Source organism: Schistocerca serialis, chromosome 4, assembly GCF_023864345.2.
Source record: "Schistocerca serialis cubense isolate TAMUIC-IGC-003099 chromosome 4, iqSchSeri2.2, whole genome shotgun sequence".
Classification (NCBI taxonomy): Eukaryota; Metazoa; Arthropoda; class Insecta; order Orthoptera; family Acrididae; genus Schistocerca; species Schistocerca serialis.
In genome coordinates this window covers 863,399,133-863,426,404 of record NC_064641.1, presented here as the reverse complement: position 1 = coordinate 863,426,404, position 27,272 = coordinate 863,399,133, and the positions used below count along the sequence as shown (strand labels likewise).

Sequence of the window (27,272 nt, the reverse complement as noted above, 5' to 3'; positions counted from 1 at the left end):
TAAAAATGGTCTATGGCTGAACTCTGGATTGTATAACAATAAAATAAAAATTATTATCCTCAAATGGCAGTAACATCATTAAAAAAAAATTACCATGACTATGGTTCCAGCCAAAATAAAAATTACACACAATCAGATTTTCAACATTAACAAGGTAAAGCAAATTGCACAGATGTTACATATAAAATATCAAATAAGGACAATATCTCTATTTTTCATGTGGGAGAATGGAAACCCAAAGATCATCATCATCTGATTGGTCATCTCTTGTCACAACTGCATAGTCTTCGGTATCTTCACTGCAGCTGTCCTCATTGTCTGATAAAGAAATTACAATATTATGAATAGATTTTTCTCTTACACCTTCTTTTGTGTTTGGCCTTGTAATCTCGTTCCACACGTGGTTGATGATGCTCCTCCAATTTTCTGGCATTATTCGGCGACAGCCTCATTTAGCATCCTCTGTGTGTCTCACAACATAAAGGATTTGTTTTGCTCTGCACCATCTGCTTTTATTTGAGCCTAGATGAGTTCAATTGCTTTGTAATGGCAGTGGTATGGTAAAAGATGTCTAACTTTGTGTCCGTGGTTCTTTGCTATTTATCAATCACATAATGCATCTTCTGTGGCTTGTATCATTTCACTAATTCCAGAAGTTCCACTTTCTGGATATTCTGATCAAAGCCTATTTTACTATCTTGCAACCAGCTGACTATTTTATCTCTCCTTGCAGCAGCTGTTGGTGCCTTATTTAATTGTACAGAATGGTACAGAGAATTTTCCATTACAAAAACACTACCAGAACTGAGATTTGGTAGCGAACCAGTTTTTGAAGTATCTGCATTCATCTTCTCATTATAGTAGGCAGTTTTTGTTTTTGACTAGAGCATCATATAGCACCAGGAACAGAACCACTCATAGAGCCAGCATGAACTATAATTAGTCGCCCTCCCTTACCAGTTGGCATACTCATAGTTCCGTGACGCATGCCATCTGTCCATGCGACAGAATGTGCATGATGCATGTTGACCCATGTTTCATCAATCCATATTACATTTTCCGGATTCACTGCTAGCAACTCACGCAGGCAACAACATCTCCATGCTACAATGTCTCTGTGTTCCATTAATACTTTTCATCCGGAGAACTTTTTCCAATGGAAGCCAATTTTTTTCAAAACAGTAGAGAGACTTGTCATTCTGCCTGTGAACAAACCACTGTCTGACAGTGATGCCATCAACTTTTTGAGTGTCAGACACTCCTTCCTGCTTTAGTATGCATATATGTGTTGCCTGATAGCACTTTTGGCAAAGTTGTCTGTTTCAGTCACACAACGTGGTCTCTTCCTTAGGTTTCCAGGCGTCAAAATAACAGCTAGCAGCCTCTTTATCATTTGTGACTCTCTTCACTGTTGCTGTAGAGATGTTTTCAATGCCTCTGCCATTCTGTCAACCACTTTTCTCACTGATATGAAAGGCCCATCATTGTCCCTTTTTTCCCTTTCAAAGTAAACACGCAATCTGTATATAAATTCACGTGCTTGGGATTTCAGCGTAGCTCCTTTCCCAAAAGCCCTCTTCTCTGCCCTACAGGCAGCCATTTTCCACTTATACATACTTCTCCTCTTATATATATGGCAAGAAACTCACAGAAACAGTGGAATGCACACGTCAGAAGAAACTAAACAGGACTTAGTTTATCACAAGTTGTGTATCAGTATAGCTGGAAATACAACAACTAATTTGGGTTTTACTAATTTCAGCGAGAAATAACTAGAACTGAAGTATCTAAAGATACTGAAGTCATGTAACAACTGTTTCCTCTGCTGCAAGTAAGGCCATACTTTAAAAGTTGTATGAAGAAAGGCCAGAGTTTCTATTCATTCTGTGAACTGATTCATTCTGTGAAGGCAATCATCACAAATCTGTTTGTGTCCATTAAACTCCTACATCTCCTAGAGTGCAAATGAGTTCTAGTTCAGTGGGTAATGTAAACACAGGATGCCCCAGCTTCACACATCTGCAAACAGCATGCATTTATGTTACAGGACCCACAGGTAAGAGAAAACTGGTATGTTTTGTTCTGGATTCTGACAACCAGTCCACTTTGCTGACAGATCTTCGATTTCCAGCTTGAATTTGCAGGTGATTAACACATGGGCCCTTAAGACTGATGCATTTGGATCCTCAGTTACCATATCAGAATCATGCAGAGTCATCCATCTGAATTTAAGAAGTATATGGAAGAAAGGGCTCATTAGCATCAATGCCTTTGAGAGTTCACATTTGCTCAGCAGCCATCCTTCTGTAGCACAAGATGCGTGAATTATGCAGCATGCGTGTAACCTGTCACTGACTAATCCCATTGACAGACAGTTGTTTTCATTGATATATTTATAGGAGCCAATCAATACTGGCAAACTGACCATACTACTATTTCTGTCTCTAGTCTGATTGTCCTCGAAGTTTGACTAGATACTTAGCATAAATCGAACAGGAATTGCAGTGATTCAGACTGCCATTAACCTTCATGTTGCAAGAGGCAAGGAGCAGGAACCATCAGTGAGCATGAAAGACTCCATGCTTTTGGAAGGGTTCAGTGCATCTTATTTCTTTCAAGATACTGCATTGTAAAAATGTGTACTAAACACAATGAGTTAAGACTTGCTTATGACACACTGATGTTAGAATACATCAGGCAAGACCATGTTGAGTTAGCTCCTTCTGATGCACATACAGGCATCTCTCATCATCCACACCACACAGTAAAAAAAAAAAAAAAAAAGAAGGACAAGGAACTATAAAATAGTGATCTGTTTTTGATGGGTCAGCTCAAGAAGAGAGCCCGACATAGCTTAATGACATTTCAAAAACCTTCAACCAGAAGTAATGGTTGCACTACAATGATTCTGCCTACGACATTTTGCCATTATAGCCCACATCACACAAACTTCCCTTCAGCTTGCTCTTCACTTGTATGAGCAAGAGCTTGTGAGATTGTGAGATTCCTATAGTGCAACACACCTGTCATTGAAACTTCACAATCAGTTCACACAACGGAGACAGCTGTTTACCATTTAAAATGTCTTCCTTTCAGTTGTATATGCAGCTTCTTCCTGTTATCGTCCACTCTCAGGAAACTGACAACCACTTATTCCTCTTGGTTGCAGCCTTAATACATAAAAATATGTACACAGATGATGCTACAACTAGAACTGAAACACAAGACAGACTGGTGGTCTCTACTATGAGCTTATCTCATTGATGCAACAAATATAGTAACAGTAGCAAATCTGCCATGGTTGAGCAAAAAGAGGAAGGCCCAAGAATAAGTCATAAAAGTGAATGCTGCAGTAGTTTGTGTGTTATGGAACACAACAAACAATATGCTCCCTGTACCTGAAATGGTTGTCACTGGCGAAACACTAGACACGATAGCTACCAAAAGAAATTTGCTTTGAGTTACTGCAAGCACCTATGATCCTCTGGGCCTAGTCTCACCAGTATCCATCACCAAAAAGGTTTTATTCCAAGACACTTGGCTACTATGGTTGTGTTTGGACAAAATCCTGCTTCATCACTGTGTCTCGAAATGGTGTATTTGGCTATTGTGACTTCCTAATCTATATGCAAGTGGATCTCAACTTGTGAGAACAGAATCTTGTACATTAATAACTTTTGTGATGCTTCTGAGCTAGTATATTGTGCCGCCTAATTCATCAGTTGTGAGGAACACGGGAACACTAATAAAAACCTTATGTTCAGTAAAAACAATTTAGTATCTGTCAGGAGAGTAACAGTCTCAGGTATTGAATTACTAGCTTTTGTTGGGAATGAGACTGTTGCTTTATTAATACAATGTTACCAACTGTGGCATTGGCAGAGCAAGTCTTTGGACTGACTACTCCATAATCATAGCATCGATATGGGCAGACCCCAGCATTTTTAATCTCATTTTCCTATGTGCAGCTCTGTGGGGAGCCAGGTAGAAAAGAATGGTTGGTTCAGTAAAATGGTGCCTTTGTAAATTACTCGTGTGAAGCAGTCTGGGTGAGGAGAGACTTCCGATTTTTCTTGTAAGCATCAAAGCCATGCTCAGCTCTACACCTGTCTTCCAGACTTACGATGAGGTGCTTGTGCCAGCTCACTTTCTGGTGTGGATGAGACTTACGACTTGATTGAGTGGGATCGAGCCGTGAAAGCCAATTGACTTAATATAAGAATTCAACCTATAGCAGAAATTAACAGAAGACTTCTGGAATCAGTGCAGCAAAGATTACTTGCTCTTACTCATGTGTTTTCATCGAGTTCAGAATGTCGGTAGAAGTGCGGGAGATTAGAATCGGTGACATCGTCCTTCTTCAAGAAGGTGTCTGGCTCAAACAGGGGGTGAAGATAAAGGACTTCAGAACTGGCCAGGATGGATTTTATTGGACTGTTATTCTCACTACTCTGGAGCAAAGAGAGATTACCAGACTAAGCCAACTGGTTATAACATTGGAGGCTGTCCAGGGTTGGAAATGGTGCAGTAGAACTGTATATTATAATACAAGGGGTGTCCGGTAAATAAGCAACACATTTTTTATGAAAGCAAAAGAAACTCAATGACAACTGTCTGCTTGGAATGCACCTCTGTTGCAGAATTTTGAAGGCTGTGTATAGCACCACCACATATCAGAACGTCATGAAACTGTAAGGGCTAAAGCGGGAATATTCCACAAAGTCCCACATCAGATTCTGCACTTTTGATTTGAAATTGGCTGAGAATAGGAAAGTGTTGCATTACTTATTGAATGCCCCTTATATCTTTGCATGACTCTTTTTCTGTTTGGTAGAAGTGTACCCAGTTGTCACCAGCAACTGCCTCAGCTGTTCCTGTTGATGATGCAGGATCCACTTAATTAGTTTTGAGAGTATTGATGATCGTGTGGACACAATGTGAAGGCAAGGGCACTGTGGGAGTGGAAAATGAATATTCTGTGGTGTGGCTGCAGGATGTTGTAATATGTCAGCTATGTTTGATGCTGCTGGCTGTGGAGTTGATTCTGATTCCAATGCCACTGGAGTCATTCAACTTCTGTGAAGAACAGCCATGTGTAGCTGTAATTGTAGTGGGACTCATCGTCATTGCTGTCGTTTGCTACAAACCCACATATGGTGGTACCTGTGTAATACTGATGATGAGATGACATCTTGTTGTTCATCTACAGAGGCACTAGGTGTAGAAGGGTTGGTGGTTCTTGGCTGTGGAGCCCCTCCAGACTCCTCTCATGGATCAGGGTGGCCCTTTATATGCTCAAAATTATTTTTAGTGTCTTCAGGTGATTTTAAACAGATGACAGTCTTCATCTTACCTTAAAAACCTGATAGATTTGTTCAACTCATTCATTAGACTGTAAATGAAAGGCAGCTCTAAGCACATGTCAGGTTGTATGATGATTGCAAAAGTCAGAGAAGACTGATGAAATAAATTTTTGTTCATTGTCAGGCAGGCCATTGATTGTAAATATTTGGTTGTGGGCTGCATAGATGTTTCTTTAGTAACCAAGTAATACATGAGACTGGTCCAATTAAGATAAATATGGTATCATTCATGAATATCTAACAATAATGGAAAACCACTTAACAAGACACAGTACACTGATGTGAACGATACACTGGCAGGACATAAAAGAGCTCCGTTAGCACTGCTCCACACATATGTGTGTGTGTGTGTGTGTGTCACTGGCAGACAGCATGGCAGAGCCCTCACTGCGCGTGTGCCTCCCGCAGGCAGCCTCCAGTGTCCAGCCCACACTGATACAGTTGACAGCTGATTCAGAACCCCCTCCCCACACACATACCCACCAACACCAGACATGATGCACTCGCAATCACATGCACTAGCTGCAGCATACAGTGATCTCGTCCTTGTTCAAAGGTGATGGACAGCATGCCAGCAGCCCAACAAAAGGCACATGCATTCGACCCAGAATGGTGCCGAAGCGGCGGGGGCCGTGGGCCATGTGTGCAGGGCACCACAGTATAGGACCAGAATGCACGGGGATTTGGGCGTGCCCAAGGGAGGTGGGCCCACAAAGCGCCCAACAAAAGCACTGGAGAGCTGGAGAGAAGGGTGCCATCGCCATCTCTGTGTCATCATCAGCAGACAAATGCCAGTGGAGATGGGAATGGACCCACTGGCAACAATGGGTGATGAAATAATGATGAGGGGGCTGGAGGAGGGTGGCCTGACTGGCACCAAGTGGGGGCACAGCCAATCAAAGTGGCTAGCTACCAGCCATCGGCTGTACGGACATCTCACAGACAGCATCTCCAGTTGCAGATAACCTTGGCCGGTATCCACTGGGGCTAGTGACCAAAACCTTGCACCAACATCGGCAATCCCGGTGCAAATTGGCCAGATGAACCTGGCTGCATATGGTGGAAGAGTGTGCATGGTTACCAGCTGTGAAGCAACTCAGCCTGGTTCCATTCCCCCATAGGCGTGAAGTGAATGGTGCTCAGAAAACAGAGAAAGGCATCAGCTGGCAAAGAATTTACAATAAACTTTTTCATTTGGGGCTTGACCATACATACTAGCTGTTTTGCAGTAAAGCCTTCTGGTGCACTTTCTCATATGGTGCTAAGGGGGTAATTCCATCACACACCACAGAGTCTGCATAAGAGTAGATATGGGCCTCAGTAAGGAATTGGCACTTATGACTAAGGCTGTGAAGTTCAGCTGCCTAGGCCCTGTGCGACTAGTGCGGTTTCAGGTGACACCAGTAGAATTCAACTTGCATTGCTATGACATGCATTCATTTGCAATAGTAGTTGGACAATAAACTGCACATGTGATCAAAAGTAAGATGTGCCAGTTCTTGTGAAGGGGCCAGCTGACACAGTAAATCATACATTTTAGGTGGAATACGCAAAAGGGAGGGGCTTTGCATAAATTCAAGGCTGTCACATCGAAAGCCAAAAAATACTGATGTACATAAGGTAAAATAATTTAATTGCATGTAAAACAATTTCAATTAAATAAACAATCACAGTAACATCAAATTAAAAAATGACAAGAGTACTGAAGTATAACTTGAAGAGGTAATTGCATATGGAAGGTGAAACAGAAATAGAGCAAAAGGTAGAACTGGCAATTGTAACTGGAAATACATAAGCTAAATTGTATAACAGTACTGTGAAGAATTTCTCTTACTTAGGGAAGATGCACAAATTGCAGAACAGCAGCATACATGGAGTGTACAATCACAATAAAATAAATAAATATACGGAACAATGTTGTTGTTGTTGTGGTCTTCAGTCCTGAGACTGGTTTGATGCAGCTCTCCTTGCTACTCTATCCTGTGCAAGCTGCTTCATCTCCCAGTACATACTGCAGCCTACATCCTTCTGAATCTGCTTACTGTATTCATCTCTTGGTCTCCCTCTATGATTTCTACCCTCCACGCTGCCCTCCAACACTAAATTGGTGATCCCTTGATGCCTCCGAACATGTCCTACCAACCGATCCCTTCTTCTAGTCAAGTTGTGCCACGAACTCCTCTTCTCCCCAATTCTATTCAATACCTCCTCATTAGTTATGTGATCTACCCGTCTAATCTTCAGCATTCTTCTGTAGCACCACATTTTGAAGCTTCTATTCTCTTCTTGTCCAAACTATTTATCATCCATGTTTCACTTCCATACATGGCTACACTCCATACAAATACTTTCAGAAATGACTTCCTGACACTTAAATCTATACTCGATATTAACAAATTTCTCTTCTTCAGAAACACTTTCCTTGCTATTGCCAGTCTACATTTTATATCCTCTCTATTTCAACCATCATCAGTTGTTTTGCTCCCCAAATAGCAAAACCCCTTTACTACTTCAAGTGTCTCATTTTCTAATCTGATTCCCTCAGCATCACCCGAGTTAATTCAACTACATTCCATTATCCTCCTTTTGCTTTTGTTGATGTTCATCTTATACCCTCCTTTCAAGACACTGTCCATTCCGTTCAACTGCTCTTCAAGTCCTTTGCTGTCTCTGACAGAATTACAATGTTATCAGTGAACCTCAAAGTTTTTATTTCTTCTCCATGGATTTTAATACCTACTCTGAATTTTTTCCTTTGTTTCCTTTACTGCTTGCTCAATATACAGATTGAATAACATCAGGAGAGGCTACAATCTTATCTCATCCCCTTCCTAACCACTGCTTCCCTTTTGTGCTTCTCAACTCTTATAACTGCCATCTGGTTTCTGTACAAATTGTAAATAGCCTTTTGCTCCCTGTATTTTACCCCTGCCACCTTCAAAATTTGAAAGAGAGTATTCCAGTCAACATTGTCAAAAGCTTTCTCTAAGTCTACAAATGCTAGGAACATAGGTTTGCCGTTTCTTAATCTAGCTTCTAAGATAAGTCGTAAGGTCAGTATTGCCTCACGTGTTCCAATATTTCTATGGAATCCAAACTGATCTTCCCCGAGGTCAGCTTCTGCCAGTTTTTCCATTTGTCTGTAAAGAATTCACATTGGTATTTTGCAGCTGTGACTTATTAAACTGATAGTTCAGTAATTTTCACATCTGTCAACACCTGCTTTCTTTGGAATTGGAATTATTATATTCTTCTTGAAGTCTGAGGGTATTTCGCCTGTCTCATACATTTCACTCACCAGATGGTTGAGTTTTGTCAGAACCGGCTCTCCCAAGGCTGTCAGTAGTTCCAATGGAATGTTGTCTACTCCCGGGACCTTGTTTCAACGTAGGTCTTTCAGTGCTCTGTGAAACTCTTCATGCAGTATCATATCTCCCATTTCATCTTCATCTACATCCTCTTCCATTTCCATAATATTGCTCTGAAGTACATCGCCCTTGTATAGACACTCTATATACTCCTTCCACCTTTCTGCTTTCCCTTCTTTGCTTAGTACTGTGTTTCCATCTGAGCTCTTGATATTCATGCAAGTGGTTCTCTTTTCTCCAAAGGTCTCTTTAATTTTCCTGTACACAGTATCTATTTTACCCCTAGTGAGATAAGCCTCTACATCCTTACATTTGTCCTCTAGTCATGCCTGCTTCGCCATTTTGCACTTCCTGTTGATCTCATTTTTGAGACATTTGTATTCCTTTTTGCCTGCTTCATTTACTGCATTTTTATATTTTCTCCTTTCATCAATTAAATTCAATATTTCTTCTGTTACCCAAGGATTTCTGCTAGCCCTCGTCTTTTTACCTACTTGATCCTCTGCTGCCTTCACTACTTCATCCCTCAAAGCTACCCATTCTTCTTCTACTGTAATTCTTTCCCCATTCTTGTCAATTGTTCCCTTATGCTCTCCCTGAAATTCTGTTCAACCTCTGGTTTAGTCAGTTTATCCAGGTCCCATCTCCTTAAATTCCCACCTTTTTGCAGTTTCTTCAGTTTTAATATACAGTTAATAACCAATAGATTGTGGTCAGAATCCACATCTGCCCCTAGAAATGTCTTACAATTTAAAACCTGGTTCCTAAATCTCTGTCTTACCATTATATAATCTATCTGAAACCTGTCAGTATCTCCAGGCTTCTTCCATGTATACAACCTTCTTTCCTTCTTTTATGATTCTTGAACCAAGTGTTAGCTATGATTAAGTTATGCTCTGTGCAAAATTCTATCAGGTGGCTTCCTCTTTCATTTCTTCCCCCCAATCCATATTCACCAACTACATTTCCTTCGATTCCTTTTCCTACTATCGAATTCCAGTATTCGAATAGGGAACAATATAGGAATAATATCAGAAAATGTGGGAAGAACTGGAGAAGTATGACTATTAAATGAAGTTTAGAAGAGGGAATTATTGAGCTGTGTTTGATCATTTAATATTAAATTAGGACTGTGGGCTGGATGTTTATTGATTTCTGGGGCTTCCAACAGATTGTTTTTGGATTTTGTTTTCTAAGTGGTGGACTGTGGGATCGTAGCTTTGGCCCACACGCAGTACACACTCAGCCAATGTGAAGTCATAATTCTGCAACCTCCAACTGTGTTCATGTTCAACTATGCCTTAGCCCAATTGACCAATGTAAAACTTATTACTATAAGGACAAGTGATTTTTTATACCCCATGATTGGCTATAACTGGCTCTTGTCTTTGCTACTAAAAATGCTCTGGATTGTGGTGTTCCTTGCAAAGTAGAAATGTGGTAGTTGCAGAATTTCAGTGTTTAGGCTACAGTCTGTGATACTTGTGCAAGGTATGGGATAATACGCCACTTGCTGCAAAATTTGGAAGGAACGACAGAGGGGATACAATTTTCAATTTTTGCAGTGGGTAGCGAACAAATTTTATTATGTCCAACTCCGCTCACATTGCTTTTTAATAATATCCAATTGTAGCTTTTTAAAATAGATATTAATATTTTATTCTTTGTATTCTGTAATATTTGCTGGACATGCAGTACAAGAATAAGCTTTGCATGGGATTGTAAAAATATACATGACAAAAAATACATGTATGCATACCTCTTACAATAAAAGTTCAATACAGACTCTTCACAAGTATTTTAAGTTTTCAAAAAATGGATAAGTGTTATCAGTTTGAGTTAAATCACAAGCTAATACTTGAGAATGACATTAATGTGCCACTAAATTAAAATACAAAACAGGATTAGACCCAGCAGGGCCTGGATATGATGATAATGAAAACCCAGAAAATGAGAAGATGCTAGACCAAGAAGATGCAGAGTTTGTCCAGGTCATCCATACAAATGCTGGTGTTCTAGGATATAAATATACCCTGGGAGATGCAGACTTCTTTCCAAATGGAGGTTCAGATCAACCAGGCTGTGATACTGATGATTATGGTGAGTTTTTTTGTGCCAGAACATTTTACTTTCTACTTACATTGCAAGTTATTGATTTTGTTCATTGAAACATTGAGAGAGGGGGAGGGAGACAGAGAGACTCTAAATTCATCTCTGTCCTTTCCTATTTTCCTCGTCTTTTTCCATCCTGAAATTTCCACTATTAAAATGGGCAGTTGCTATACTTTTTTAGATTAAGCTGCCACTATTACTACTCCACAATAGTAAGAGAACAAAAGAATGTGTAGTGCATCTGTGAATGACATATTAGACTGATTAGACGGTTAGGATTGAAGTTTTTAAAAATTCCACTCTGATTGTCTACATCTGTTCAGATAAAAATAGATTTCCATACCATATCACCTAGAGGTTCCACTGTAGCATATCATAGACTTTAAAAAGCCAAAGTTATACTTTAATCTCCAAGAAAGATAAAACCCATTATTAAATTTGAATTGCTATTTCACTATTAGTGAATGTCTGTTTTGGATCTAACATATGCAATTTATTAGTTTATCAGCTTTTCACACACTGATGCAGAAAGGTAGTTTAGTATGTTGTTCGGACTATTTTTGAGCTAGTAGCAGCAGATTATAAACATATTCTGTTCATGAAATTCAGGTAGAAGTAATCTGCGTGGCAAAGCTAATGCAAATAGTTGCAAATATTATATGAGACATTTACTCTTTTAAATTGATGGTCCAACACCTATAGACCATTTCTTGCATTACTTTTTTTTATAAGTTGTACAAATCCCAGTATATATTTATGGTTTTACAATTAAATAAAAGCTTAAAAAATAATATTGGATTGAGGAATTTTAGTAATTTAACTTAAGATTATTTGATTATTAAGGGGAAAAAAAGAAGATATGGTAGATCATAAAATTCTATCACCAATACCATTCCAAACGCAAGGAGCTCTACAGTACACATCGAGCATGCACCTGTGTGTGGTATACTGATTTGTAATTCCAATGCTTGATTGACTGTAGGGAAACATCTCTAAATTAATGTAGGGTTGCTGCCTTAACTCTGTCTTCTATGCTATTCTCTGCTAATTATTATTTTACTCTAATATAAACTAAATTTTTATATCATTCTGTGTGTGTGTTTAGTGTATTTCATTGATATACAATCTAGTTATACTACTTCCGCCCTATAGCTATTACAGTTTGTTTGTTCTTCTTCTACCTCTCCTGGATTAGGCCAAGGCCTGTTCTGATCTCACCATCTCTCCCTCAGTCTTCCCGCACTTCTCTTACCCCATTGTTTATAATATGTTGCTAGTTAGGAAGCCTTTGTGATGACATGCAAAATTCATGTTCTCTTCATTTTTATTTGTACTGGATTGCCTCTTGTGTTATTGGTTGCATCCCTAATACTTCTTGTATTGCCTCATTTCTAATTTTGTCTTTCTTAGTGCAGCCTTTCACAGAGCTTAGAAATTTCATTTGTGATGTTTTTAGTTTATTTCTCAGTGACTAGCTTCCTATCCATTTTAATAAACTGGGAGCTGCCATGACTTTATAAAATTTTAATTGTCTCTCTGTTCTTGTTTTTCTCTTAAGTGTTCTTATTTTGCCACATACATGTTGGTAAGTATTAGCTTTTGCTATGTATCCATATCTTGATCATATGATATGTCACATCCTAAGTACTTGAAATGGGCTAGCTGTTCTATTGGTTTATTATTGAAGATTAATTTTCTTTGCACTGGGTGAACACCTAAAAAGACAATGCTTTTAGTTTCATTTATAGATAAGATATAATCATATTGTAACTTTCACTTATCTAGTTACTGGCTTAACACACCTATTTAGTGCACTCCATAGCGTGGTTATAGCTGGTTATTCTTTACAGATGTTTCATCTTGGTGTCTCCTGATGTGGGAGGTGTTAGTTATCAATCTGTCAGAGTTGTGTGCCCATTCTGCTTCCATTGCATTGCTCATTCATTATAAACTGTGATTGTTAGAGTCAATGTTCTCAGTTTGTTCTTTCAGATACCTGTCATGGTTTATGTTCATCTCAGATAATTGCCTGTCTAGTCTATCTGTACAGTCTTGTTTCTATGTGTTCAGCATATAGTATATGTGATGTATTGTCAGTGGCACTGATAGGTCTTACATTTTGTCTGGCTCGGTCATGGAATTGCAGATGTCATCATGTGTGAAATTTGTTTTTTGGGACCACATGTACAGCATGCAGTGTAGAAGTATAAGCTCAGGAGTTCCTGGTTCCTCACAGGAACATTCTGTTCACTGACTGTGGTGCATTTGATGATGGTGCGTTGGAATGGGGTTGTGTTCTGGTAGATAGTGCACCATACCATTGTATTGTATTGTATATTAACCAGGAGCCTAGAAATGATGGAGAGGCTCTGTCCCTGCCACTGCTGCAGTGGTCCACAACCACACGATGATTACTGCAGTCCACTTCACACCTCCGCCGCCCCACACCAAACCACTCTTTCAGGATTATTGTGCGGTTTGGCCCCCGGTGGAACACCCGCCCCCCCACCCCCCAGGAATTGTCTCACACCAGACAAGTGTAACCCCTATGTTTGCGTGGTAGAGTAATGGTGATGTACACGTACATGGAGAACTTGTTTGCAATTGCCGACAGAGTGTAGCTGAGGCGGAATAAGGGAAACTAGTCTGCATTTGCTGGAGCAGATGGAAAACCACCTAAAAATCATCCACAGACTGGTCAGCTCACCAGACCTCAACACAAGTCCACCAGACGGATTTGTGCCGGGGACCAGGCACTCCTTCCCAACCCAGAAAGCCATGCGTTAGACCACATGGCTAACCAGGCAGGTGCACCATACCATGACTGGGGTCTGCTTGTGTCATGTATTTACTCGGCACTGTTTTAGTTGGCACTTTTCCCTTAATTCTTCCCCATAATTTCCATTACTTTGTGTAGTCAGCCACTCCTCAGTCAGTATACCATAACTCGCTGAAGGATTGTTAGGTAAGTTGGGTACATTCGAGCACCATGCACAGTGCTTCCACTAACTTGGTGCTGAAAGCCCTGATAGTCTCAGCAGAACACTTCTTTGACCTTGCCTAACAATGGTTCTAATCACTGTGAGACGGAGATTGTGTACCCATGTGCTCAAAGCAAATAATAGTATTGATTCAAAAAAGGGAATTGATACATTCTTATAGTTAATAGTGGAAATATGTAAGTGATTGTATTTAAAAATTTTTGATTGGAAAGTCAGTGGTGATAACAAATGTTAAATTTTTTTGTAATAATAAAACAGTCCCAGCCACATAAAGATGTCTATTTATTTACTGGTGACCAGTTTTGACTGCTGTTCTGGTCATCATTGGACTGTTTACTCCTTGGGAGTCTGCTGAAGCTGGGAAGGAGCAGAAAAAAAATGTCAGTCTTGGAGGGATATAACCACCAGTGGGTATGTCTCCTAAAATGGTACCTGCTCCTTGCCAGCTTCACCAGGCTCCCATGGAATAAGAGGTCTGATGATAACCAGAACAGTGGCTGAAACTGGTCACCACTAAATAAATAAACATCTTTATATGTTTGGGGTGGTTTTATTTTAAGAAAAATTTTAATGTAAGTGATCGTGTTGATGTGTGCGATTCTGTGTATGAGTTTTTCTGCCTTATCAATTACCTGTTTTCTGTGTTGGTTAAACTTCAGTTGATTGTCAGCCTGTGGATCTAAGTATCCGGTTATGTGTTTTCTGTGATTATTGGTGTGCTGTTTTATAATCGTCTTTTTCTGTTGTTTTCCTTTCAATCATATATGTAGTCTCTCTTGTCCAGAGCCACAGTGAGCTTGTTTTTCAGACACCACCTGCCCATCATGTGAGAAATAGCTATGGCTTTGGCTTCCAGTTCTCTACTTGAATTTTCTGTAGATGGGCCCGCAAACTGAAACCTGTGGGCACCCTTTCCTAATTCTTTTCATCACTTTCAGTTTACCCACCAACCATCCAACTACTCTATCATTACAGTAGTCTAGTAGGCTATTGTATGGCATTGCTCATACTTGCAATTCTCATACCTGTATGAACATTGTGGGCTGTCAGAACTTATCAAATGCCCCTGTGATGTCTATAGATATGGACACTAAATTCTTGCAGTTGATGTTGTGTGCTTAATTTGAGTGCCTGGTTAATTGCAGCATCAATCAAATTATTTCTACAGAACTCATATGGTGCAGTGAGCGCCAGGAGTCATCCGTGATCCTCCAATTAGTTGTGCAGAAGCCGCTTCTTAATCTTAGACAAGGTGTTGATCAAGAAAATCAGCTGATACAGCTTTGGATTTGTTGAGTGTTTGTCTTCTGACTTCTTCATGGTTACTGTGTTTGCTAATTTTCAGGTTTCAGGAACTCTTCTCACTCTTAGTGCTTCATTTATAACCACAGTTCATAATGGGGTAATTTTTGGTGCTACTTGTTTAAGGGTCCCAGAGTGAATGCCATCCGGGCCTGGTGCTTTTTCAGCTTTTAATTTTGCTATGGCTGGCACTACCTCATCCTGTGTTAATAGGCAGGTGACAGACTCGACTGTGTATTCTGTCTGTATTTAAGCTCTCAAATTGGTATAGTGTGGATAATCTGTGTTGTGATTGTCATCAGGAAGGAGTCTGTAAAACTGTTCTCCATCCCTGAAGGTTCTGTCATCTTGCCTAAGTATGGCTAGCATAAATGCTGTTTTCACCATCTTGGTCAAAAGTGTGTATGGGCTCTCTATAAGTTGTCACTTATCTCTGTTCAAAAATATTTGTCCCAATGGCATTTCTTTGCAGTATCGGGTCCTTATATTGTTGCTTCACCTCCTTAAACTGTTCCAGTCATATTGGTCATTCTCTAGCAGTTACTACCCTCTGGTATTGAGTGTGTTTGGTTCTCAAATCCCTTTTGAGTCTGCTAAGTTTATTTGATCAGGATATTTTCCTTTTACTCTTATCTATTACTGTTGGGATTTCTTTATCATATACATCTTGCAAGATCTCTGTCAGTCTATGTATCTTATAGTCAGTGCTGCCTTCAGTCTGTGAAAGGTCATGTGTAGCTACAAAGTCCTGTAATTTTTGCCAGTCTTCTTTACTAAACAGAAGCAGCTTATTGTGTTTCTTGTGTTGTCTGTATGGCAATGACTATGACATTATGATGGCTGTGTGTAGCACCATTACATACCTGTCATGATGTGATGAGTTTGATAGATTTTATATTTGCTACTGTAATGTCAGAGTTTGATTTTACTCCTAACCTGTTGTTGCATGTGTGGGATTGACCCTCCTTGTTAACCATGTACAGGTTTTACATTTGTTTCTTTTCCTTAAAGTAGCATCCTTGTGTATCTGTTCATGATGAGAGCCATAGTGTTGAATAAATGTTGATATCTGCAATGATGATTAACTTTTTACATCATGTGTATCATGCAATTCTCTCTACCCATTCTCCAAATGAATGGAACTCATCAGAAAGTTGAGGATAAATTGATGAAATTACCCATACATTGTTCCCCTTACATGTTTCTTCCATAACTATGTGATAAGAGCATGGTTATGAGATGTTTATCACAGCCCACTGCCTGTTGATTAAAATGACTGCAGCTTTGGGATTTGTGCCCTCTGTAATCACTGTTGTATTTATGAGACCAGTTATTTATCCATTCCTTGTGTATGACTCCTGCCAGTACACTATGTCCACACATTTCTCATCCACAATATTTTCCAGCTCCACACCCATAACAGTACTTTGCATAGCATTTAGTTGGAACAGAGGCACCTGTAATTTTATCAGATGTTATTTAAAAAAATAGTCTGTGGCTTTTGTTCTTACTTAGGGTATCTTACAGAATTCTATAAAAAAGGTATTTATGTTATTATCACAGAGTTTTTCATATTATGAATGTATCATAGCAGGCAAGAAATTCACATACACTGAGATATGGAGATAGAAATTCAAGCTATGTGGGAGATTGTTTGGGCAAGACAGTATCAAGAGTAAGGATAAATTTATAATTGGGGCCTTCTTTGGATCACCTGATTCACACCAAAAGTAACTGTAAACTGTAGAAGGATTATTAATACACCAACATAAACATTTTGTGATCATAGTGTTATCTTTGGAGGAGAGTTTAATAATCCACTAATCAGTTGGGTTAGTTTAAGTTTTGTGAGTGTGAGTGTGGGTGTGACATGGTATCCTGATAAATAATACTAAATTCTTTCTCAGAAAACTACACGGAACAGATATTTTGGATGCATGTGCTTGATGATTAAATATAGCATTGGAAAGATGTGGTAGAATGTAAATATACACATCTTCAGAAAAAAGCAGAACAACTTGAATGTATAGATATAGGACGTTCATATTCACATGACGTGCACTAATGTGTTCTGCAGAAGTGATTAGCATTTCAGTCACCTCAGTTCACCATGTGCCCTGTTGCCTAGTAGGCACAGGGTCCACCATGAGCCCTGATAACTTGTTCCATGCGTGGTAGTATTGACACATATAAGGTATGAATGGCATCCTGCGGTATAGCCATCCATTCTGCATTCACCAGGTTCCAAAGTTCATCTGTGACAGTTGGCATTGGGTCACAGTGCTGCACTCATTGTTTCACTATATCTCTCACATTTTCAATTGGTGGCAGGTCTGGTTATTTGGCAGGCCAGGACAAAAGGCTGACATACTGTGACACCAAGAAGGCATGTGTCCATGCAGCAATATGTGATTATGCATTGTCTCACTGAAAAATGGTCTTTGGGATGTAGTGCAGAGAGGATATGGCTATGGGTTGCAGGATGTCATTTGCGTACGTCACACTGGTTACAGTGCCCTGAACATGCACCAGCTGTGATTTGTAGTTGTACCCAAAAGCACCCCACACCATAAGGCCTTGAGTTGATGCTGTATGTCTTGTGTGAATGCAGTCAATGTGATTCTGCTCCCCTATCTGTGGAGAATCAAAATGTGACAATTATTTTCAAACAAACAGAACCTGAATTTGTCCAGAAATATTATCTGATGCCATTCCTGTCCCCAGTGACCTAGTTTCAAACACCATCTGTGTCTAGCATGTTTCTGCACATCCATCAAAGGTAGTCAGAGAAATGGATGACACCCAGGTAACCTGTGTCATAATAAACAGTGATGGACTGTGATCCCTGATAATGTATGATGCGTTACACTGTTCCACTGTTGCGTCAAAGCTAAGGAGGATGCAGATCTGACCTGCAGTGCCATTCGGATGAGGTGTCGATCATGTCGGGGATTGGTCTGGGTGGTGTGACCTGACCCATCTCGTCATGTTCTATGGCCTTCCATGACCCATTGCACTGTTAAAACATTTTGCCTCACATGAGCAGCAATTTCCTGGAAGGATGCATCACATTCTCCCATGCCAATATTGCAGCTTTGTTCAAACTCAATGATTCAAAGCATCTGCAAGGCTTCCTGCACATCTGCTCAGTTCACACTGATCCATTACCTTCTGCTTACAGAGACAATGAGAGCTGCAGGAACATATTACCAATAGGTGGGTTGTGCCGTGGTATGATGTTGACCTCGAACCTGCAGGCTGACATGGTTCAAATGCTAATCATTTTGGCAGAACATACTAATGAACATGTCTTACGACTATGAAAGTCCTGTCTCTAGTCATTCAAGGTATTCTGTTCGTTGAGGGGTTGAGTCGTCAAAATGCATATAAGAAAGGCTTAAAACTTTAGTAGCTTTGAAACAAATACCTTTATGAGCCAGAGCTCACATGTGCTACCCTTCTTTCCCCCCCCCTCCCCCCCCCCTCCCGCACACTCCCCACCCCTCTCCACACACGAACCAGTACAGATACCATGTGCGTGCTAAATACACTGTGCCAAGACAGCAGTTCTGCAGCTTGGCTGGAGTGATGGTGGTTTGTGTTAGATGGTTTGGGTGAAGGGAGAAAGGAAGGATGATAGTGAGAGGGTGGTTGAGAACTGTGATGACTGGGAGGGTGGCATCAGCTGAAAGATACAACAATACAGGAGGGAGAGGCAGTAGGTGCACAGGGTACAAATGCAGCATGAACACCACCATCAATTAATTCATGTGGCATATGATGGTGATGATGACACGATGATGTCAAAGTGTGTTGTGAGAGAGAGTGAAACAACAGGAGAGGGAGAGAGTGTGGGACGAGGATGGATGTAGGTGTGAGGTAGCAGTTTATCAGAGATTGAGGCCAGGCAAATTATGGGAACAAAGGAGTGATGCATGTACAGCTCCCATCTGTGTAGTTCAGAGAAGCTGGTGTTTGGGGAAGGATCCATGTGGCACAAGTTGTGAAACAGCCATTGAAACTGAGCTTGTTGCACTCAATGGCATGTTCTGCCACCAGAAGTTCATCTCTGTTCTTGGCCATACTGTGGTAGTGACCACTCGCTGACATGGACAACTGGTTGGTGGCCACGCACATATAAAATTCCATGCAGAAGTTGCAACAGAGCAGGTATGTGACATGACTGCTTCCACTATAGGCTGTGCCTCTGATGGAATAAAATAAGCCTAAGACAGCTCTGGAGAGAGATGTGCTGGGGGGAAATATCAGACAGGACTTGCACCTGGGTCTTTTACAGGAATGGCAATTGGTCAGGAGTGGATGTAACATAAAGAGGGACCAGGGTATTGTGTAGATGGGGTGGGCTGCAGAATATCTCTTTAGAAGAGATAAGAAGGATTGTGAGCAGCATGCTACTCATGTCTGGGCATCGTCACCAGCTATTTGAATTGAGTAAGTTGCTTGTGCCAACCGACTGGGTATACAGTGCTACTGGTCATGGGAAGGGGCCTTGTGATGGTGTAGGAGGCCTGTTGAAGCATCATGTTACAAAACATAATCGTTCCAGACCAAATACAGCTGCAATTCAGAATGCCAAGGATTTTACGAGAGTCATGAGATCTTACTCATCCACAGACCTCATTCTTTTGTCCAAAGACAGAATGGAAGAATTCCATGAGCAGAAAAAAGAAGAATGGTCCAAACAAACTACTTCTGTGAAAGGAATTCAGAAGACATATTTTTGGACTCAAAGTGATGGGCAAACTTATATTGCACATGCTTTAAAGAGCAAGAAAGAAGAAATTTCGTTTGTTCGGCCAACACCTCAGAAACAGCAGGATAATATTCAGATACACAACCTGAGAAGGGGGATGTTTGTGGTGTGTGTGTATGTATGACTGTGACTGGTGTATTGCAGAGATTATAGACACTAGTCATGATTTAAACGAAATTGTAGTGAACTTTATGCTACCACATGGACCAGCTGCTGGATATAGGTTTCCAGCTGAAGGCCAGCAACAGCGCCATCAGTGCTCTCTTCCTGTTCATAATGTTTTGAAGATTGTAATTGCTCCAATTCCTATAGGTTCAACAGGAAGGCATCACTCTATATCAAAGGAAGGTACTGAAGCAGTGGAAAACATTTTTAGTTGATTGAATGGCTCATTTCAGTACAAAACAGAGTGCACAGAAGTTGTATAAATTGAAACCTTTAATTCTTTGGATCTTTCACATACATTTTGAAACCATTTAAAATGCTTGAAAAATGAGTCTCTTACTCATCTTTCAAAACTAAAATTATGTTAAATAAGGCTAGGTATTGATTCTTGTAGCTTGTTATGTGATAATGTGGTAATAAAACAGGTTTTATGTATGGCAAAAATTTCAATTGTTTCTAACACCTGTTCAACCTAAAAGTGGAAGCTCTCCTTTTCAGGGAATGTAGAACTATATGGTACTAATCAACAGAAAAAAATCAAAATTTTATGGACTGGTATTTTGAAAAAAAAAAAAACTATTTTCCATAAATTATAAAGAAGTTCAAAGCACTATAGTAAAAGAACTTTGACAGTTAAGTCCAAGTGGAGGGTTTCTTTGTAATCATAAAGCAATTATCTTTCAAATTTAAAAAAAAAAAAAAAAAAAAAAAAAAAAAAAACAACAAAATATCTAGAGCTGTTCCAGAGTTACAGCATTTTAAATTTTTTTCGAAATTCACATCTTCAAAGTGGTATGCGCAATGTCATCTTTGGAGGGCTGTATCTTGGAGCAGAATTTTTTAGGAGAAAACAAAAAAATACGTATTCCTTACTTAGTCCTTCATTTTAACCTATGCTAAATTCAATAATATCTGAGACTATGAAACTAAGGTTTTTTCCTAGCCTGCCTGAATTGATATGGACTATACCAATAGGTTATGGGTAAACACTAGGAGAATATTGGAGATAAAACTGGGCAATTGTGAAATGTGAAACAGACATGGGAAATGGGCAGACAAAAGTGTTAGATGGCTTTAAAGGGAACTGTGGACAACAATTTCATAGTTTTGGGAAGTGAAAATGCTTGAATAAATTATACTGTGGGCTGTAGGATTGTTCTGGGACATGAGGACATTCATTTTTATGTTAGAGAACATCACATATGGGAAGAAGTAACTAATATGAAATCATACAATGGAAAATCCAGGATGAAATGTAACAATATTATGAGAAGGAAAGTTGCTATATAGTGGAGATACTGAGTTGCAGATAGGCACAAAACAAGACTCTCAAATCCTTTGTTTTTTTGTTGTGCCTATGTGACTCAGCATTTCCCCTATGTGGTGAGTAGCAACTTTGCTTCTCACAATATTGTAATATGAAATTGTGATGGTTTTGCTCTGTATCCTTGCTTCCTTTCTCCTCTCACCCACTCCACCTGATACATCCCCTCTTCCCAGTCAAACTGTAGGACTTAAGTCCTGTCACACCACATTGTATTCAACTGGCCCCATGTGTGTGTGTATATGTGGGCACCAGGTGGACTTCCTGATGTGTGTGTGTGTGGGGGGGGGGGGGGGGGGGGCGCATGGATGTGTGGGTGGATGGGTGGCACACAGTGCCACCTCTACTATTCAATGAGTTGTTACCTTAGTCCTAAATTATTTGTTGTTTAAGCTAGATAAAGTGGTAGCTGATGGATATCTCAAAGAGGAGCTCAAAACATGTACCTCTGATAAGGAGTATGTAGAATCAATCAGTCAATCTTTATTCACCATTGACCATATATACAATGGAGTAGGCTTCATTTGCCTCATATAAATAATTACAAACATATGTAAAATAAAGGAAAGGCAACCACTCACCTATAGCTGCCTGATGTCTCTCTCTCTCTCAAGCCAAAGTAGACACATTTACACACACAACCATGCAAACATCCAAACACACACAGCCATAGCCATAATGAGACTGATTATTGCTTACTTATCATTGAGAGCAGTTGCCTAGGTAGATAGAGGTGGGGAGAGGGCAGGGAAGAATGGGGTAGTGGGATAGTGTGAGGCAGGTCTTTTGACAGATGACAACAAGACCAAAGGGGTTCAGAGGGTAGAGTGTACAAGAGATACAATGAGAGTGGGGGGGGGGGGGAGAAGTGGAAGGAGGAGACGAAGGAGACAGAAAAGAGAGAAAGCAAATGGGGGAGGAAAATGGGGGAATGGGGAGAGAGAGAGAGAGAGAGAGAGAGAGAGAGAGAGAGAGAGAGAGAGAGAGAGAGAGGGAGGGAGAGGGAGAGAATACCTGCACTGGGAGTGACTGGGGGGGGGGGGATGTTGGAGGAAGAGTGGTAGGAAAAGACAGGACATGATCAGTATGGGGAAGGAGAGGTAAGGCGAGGCAGTGGGAAACAGGTAAGCAGAGGTTTAGGTCAGGAGAGGTAGCGGGGGTTTGGGGGGGGGGGGGGGGCTGCAAGAGCACAGGATATGCTGAACAGACAATGCCCACCTGCGTAGTTTAGAGAAACACATACTGGAAGGGAGTATCCAAATGGCTAGTGCAGTGAAGCAGCTGTTGAAGTCATTTGTGTTGTGATGCGCAGCCTGTTCGGCAACTGGATTATCAAATATGTGGCTTACCACAGTTTGGTGGTTGCCATTCATGTGAGAAGACAGTTGGTTAATTGTCATGCCCACATAGAATGATGTACAGTAAATGCAGCATAGCTGATGTATAACATAGCTGCTTTCACACATCTCCCTGGCTTTTATAGGGTTGCGAATGCCAGTGACTGGACTAAGATCGGAGGTGGGTGGGTGGATGGAACAGGTCTTGCACATACATTGACCGCAGGGGAATGACCTGTGGCACTGTGGCATGTGAGGCTTTTTTTTTTTTTTTTTAACAAAAACATTTAAAATGCTATATACTTTCAAATTGCTTACAAAACAACATCCCCTTCAGAATGCTCTCCATTACAACTAATAAATTTGTCCCACTGGTGGTTCCACTGTTTGAAAAATTTTTTGCTGTCAACTTTAGGAATGGCTGACAGCTTCTCCCTCAATGTTTTCGTGACTTCTTCAATGTTGTCAAATCTGTCCCTTTTCATGCCCCTTTTTATGTGTGTAAATAAGAAAAAGTAGCACTGGGCCAGTTCAGGCAAGTAAGGTGAGGGGCAGCAGAACCATCCTACTTTTAGCCAAAAACTGTCGAGCAGAGATGGCTATGTGCAGGTGTGTTGTTGTAGCAGAAGAACCAGTCTCCTGGCTACCACAAATAGGGTCTTTTTTATGAACACTGTTGTGCAATCTTCTTAAAACTTCCAAACAAAGAGTTGGATTGAGTTCTGATCTGGGGGGAACAAGCTCTGAATAAACTATGCCCTTGGCATCATAAAAGCAAATCAGCATTGTTTGGATTTTTCATTTGACTTGACATCATTTTTTGGATGGGATGATGATGATGATATCTTCCATTGTTTCTTTTTTTTTTTTTTTTTTTTTTTTTTTTTTTTTGGGGGGGGGGGGGGGGTGGTGGAGTGGTTTGTAACCATAGCACCATGACTCACCACCAGTAATGACGTTTGACAGAAGATCTGAATCAGTGTCAAGTTATTGTTTCAAAGTACGACATGCTTCAATGCTTCAACGTGACATTTATTTTGTTTGTCAGTCAGAACTGAGGAACAAACTTGGCAGCAAACTTTTTCATTCCCAAATTTTCCATGAAAATTCATTGAACCAAGCTCCAAGATAACCCACTAATCTCAGACATTTAATCAATTGTCTGACGACAGTCTGTGAGGACAAGCTCTCAAATTTTTTCAATATTTTCAGCAATTTGGGCAGTTGATGGACATCCAGAACGAGGTTTGTCATCAATCAACATGTCGCCATTTTTAAACTGAGCAAACCACTCGTATGCCTGAGTTTCTCCTACAGTGTCATCTTGGTAAGCTGTTTTCAACATCAAAACAATTTCAGCAGCATTTTTAGTGAGTAGAAAACAAAATTACACAGCTTCATGTCGTTCACTTAAACATGCCATCATAAAAAGTGAAACAGGAACAAAACAGTGCTAGCAAAAACAATAATTGCAGATGAACAAAAAAAGCCATGTTGACAACACAGGCGGCACTGAACTGGCAATGAGTTGAGCTATACACACCCAGCGGCAGAAATACATACTACACAAGCTCCACCCACGGCAGTGTTATTTCTTTTTTTTTTTTTTTTTTTTTTTCAGTGGTTAGTTAATGGGCTAACTGGTGTCAGAGGAGGGGATCACACTAGAGATCTGTTTGTGGATGAGCTGCTGTTTATGAGTGACCTGAATGGGATAGGTCTTATCTTGGTTACACAGAAGTTTATTGGAGGAGAACCATTTTCGTACAGTATCTAGTGATTTCATTGAAATGTGTTTTAATACTTATGTGTCTTGATGGCTGGTAAAAGAACTAATGCATAATAGGTGTAAACACAAAGCATAGGGCTGTAACTGGAAGATGCTGCATGCAGTGTATTAAGCTGTCAAATAGGGAATACATGAAGCCTACAATGACTACTGTACAGTTAGTTAGTTACTTTCATGCCATCGATTATTTTGCACGATAAATCCTCATGATGTGGAACAAGTCATTTTACATTCACATTGCAAATTAATTTGTACATCTATTTGTACTCTCAACATCACCATATAATAATTCCCCCCTCCCCAAAATGAGAACAAGTTATACAGATTGAGTTAGCAATTCCTACCCACCACCTTTTACACATTACAAACATAGCACTTCCTCTATGGAATAGAAGGAGTTGTCAAGGAGAAACTTTTTCAATTTATTTTCAAATTTTATCTTGCTGTCTGTTAGACATTTTATATCACTGGATAAGTGCTCAAAAATTTTTGTTGCAGCATTGTGCGCCCCTTTCTGTGCTAAAGACAATGTTAATGTTATCTTTAGCACAGGAAGGGGTGCACAGCATTTATCAAAAGATCTCTCACAAACCTCAAAGAAATTTTGATAATATGTAAAGGTTGTCAGTGGTACCAAAGTTCTTGTCCAGACACAGAGCAGCCATAATTGAAGTAGCAAAGCAAAAGCAGAAGTACTGAACCCATTTATCAACTGTTCCATTAAAAGGAAGATACAGAGTACTGCCCCAGTTAAATTCTTGCATCACTGAAAAGTCGAGTGATGTAGATATTAGAGTCAGTTGAAAATACTCATATTACACAATACTTCAGAGCCCAAGGTGATCCCCCTAAGATACTATAAGCATTTGCAGCTGAGAAAGCTCCTATTTTAATCATAATATATCACAGATTCCTTAAACAAAAAACTGTGGCCAGTGGTTGACTGAAAACTCAGGTCACAGCCATCTGCAAGAAGGGCGGCAGAAAGTATCCACAAAATTATAAAATTATGATCAAATCTCATTAATCTTCAGCTGTTCTAAATCTTAGAACATATTCTGAACTTAATGTGCTACCTCAAACAAAATGACCTCCCCAAGCCAACAAAAATGGACTATGTAAACATTGGTAAGCACTGGAAACACAATTTGTGCTTTTATCACATGACATTTTGTGAATTGTGGATTAAGTCTGTTGTGTGGGTGCAGTATTGTTTTGACTTTTGAAAAGCAACAAAATTTATTAACAAAATTTGTGATTGGACTGAGGATTTCCTGGTTGGGAGGACACAGTCAGTTACCTTGGATGAGTACCCTGCCTTATGGTTTTGAGTGAGTTACTTTACAGTGGACTAATGATCATGCAGTATATCTCTAACAATAACAGTTTTAATTTCCCAGTAGAGGAAGGTGGGAAAGAAAATGAGAACAGTGTTTAATGTAATGGTCTGAAATCCCACAAGTTGTCAGGAAAAGAGGAAATTAATGTTAGTATGGCTTCATTTGCTGCAAAATCTTGACTTCTTCTTCTCTTTTTGCAGTTATTTTCCCATGACAAGATACAACATGTTATAGAACCTTGACTAAATGTGTACAATGCATGATGATATTTTAGTATAATGCTAACCTTATCTAAAGTCAAATTGGGAAAAAGTCTATGCTCTACTCTTTCCTTTGAATATTTTCTACACTGTAATAATTATTTTTTGTCTCTTTATCTTTGAAATAAGGAAAAATGGACTGCCAGAGGAATGTCTTGTAAATACAGCAGAAGGACGTTTTCATGGCATGGTAAATATATCTGCCCATTTAAATGGGGAGTAAGTAGGACAGGACCCACCAAACAGTTGCCTATGATATCTACTCAAATATTTATCCTAAACTTACGCTGATAGGGCATAATATAAGTGCCATGCTGAGTTGCGTCCATCCAAATGTGACTGTTTTCAGTGTTGAATGCTCCTTCTCTGGTGAAGCATGCCTCATCTGCCCATAACACTAATTTAAGTACCACATGGAATATTGGTAATGAGAGGGATAGTCCTCTTCCACTACATCATGCACCTTCTGCAGGTGGTACTGAAATCGGTTTGCATCATGTAGGACATCCAATACTACAGTGCACAAAACCTGTAGTGACAAACAAACAGATACATTTTACCATGTGTAATTTGTGGGCATACTTTAAGAATGTCAGAATAACTTTAAATAGACCCAAAGCATTACCAATGGCCCTCAAGCTGGTACTAGGGTTGCAGCAATCGTATCTAGAACATTTTTTTCTAATTGAATGTTCTGTATGTAGTGTTCTCGTCCAACATCAACATTGGTTACAGAAAAATTTCCTATCTCCCATAACCATCTGTCATTCACTATGAAAGTATTTGCACATAGAATAATGTGGTTGGGAAATCTTGTATTGTAAATGTTGATTTCCTCAGGTACATTTTGATATGTAGCACCATATGCTAAACGCATATTGGTGTATTTCTCAAAGGAGTGTGGACGACATGCCTTGTTACCACTCTGTGAGTGTCAAGCCTGCCTCTATTGTTCTTTGATGTACATCCTCCCATGCACCTTTGCAGCTAAAGCTGCGGTCAGAGTGGCACCAGTATCAGTGAATTCAACTGATGACCGACATCAGCTGTAGACAGGTCATCTTTTCAAACCCAGCATGCCACTGTGTGTGCGGTCACGCTGTAGCTGATCTTATCACTCAAATGTGTAGATTTTG

At 39.9% G+C, this 27,272-nt stretch overlaps 2 protein-coding genes across 2 annotated transcripts in view; both read left to right on the top strand.

Annotated features, from left to right (window-relative positions):
• The window catches only part of LOC126474817 (pancreatic triacylglycerol lipase-like), a 71,097-nt gene extending 68,464 nt beyond the window's left edge, over positions 1-2,633 (top strand). The window contains exon 5 of the mRNA XM_050102290.1: positions 2,497-2,633. Within this exon, the coding sequence (XP_049958247.1) occupies positions 2,497-2,633 (137 nt within the window). The remainder of the gene's footprint in view (positions 1-2,496) is intronic.
• Positions 2,634-6,495: 3,862 nt separating this feature from the next.
• LOC126474816 (lipase member H-B-like) overlaps positions 6,496-27,272 on the top strand; it is a 39,089-nt gene continuing 18,312 nt past the window's right edge. The window contains exons 1-3 of the mRNA XM_050102289.1: positions 6,496-6,632; positions 10,516-10,526; positions 10,634-10,831. Of these exons, the coding sequence (XP_049958246.1) occupies positions 6,496-6,632; positions 10,516-10,526; positions 10,634-10,831 (346 nt within the window). The remainder of the gene's footprint in view (positions 6,633-10,515; positions 10,527-10,633; positions 10,832-27,272) is intronic.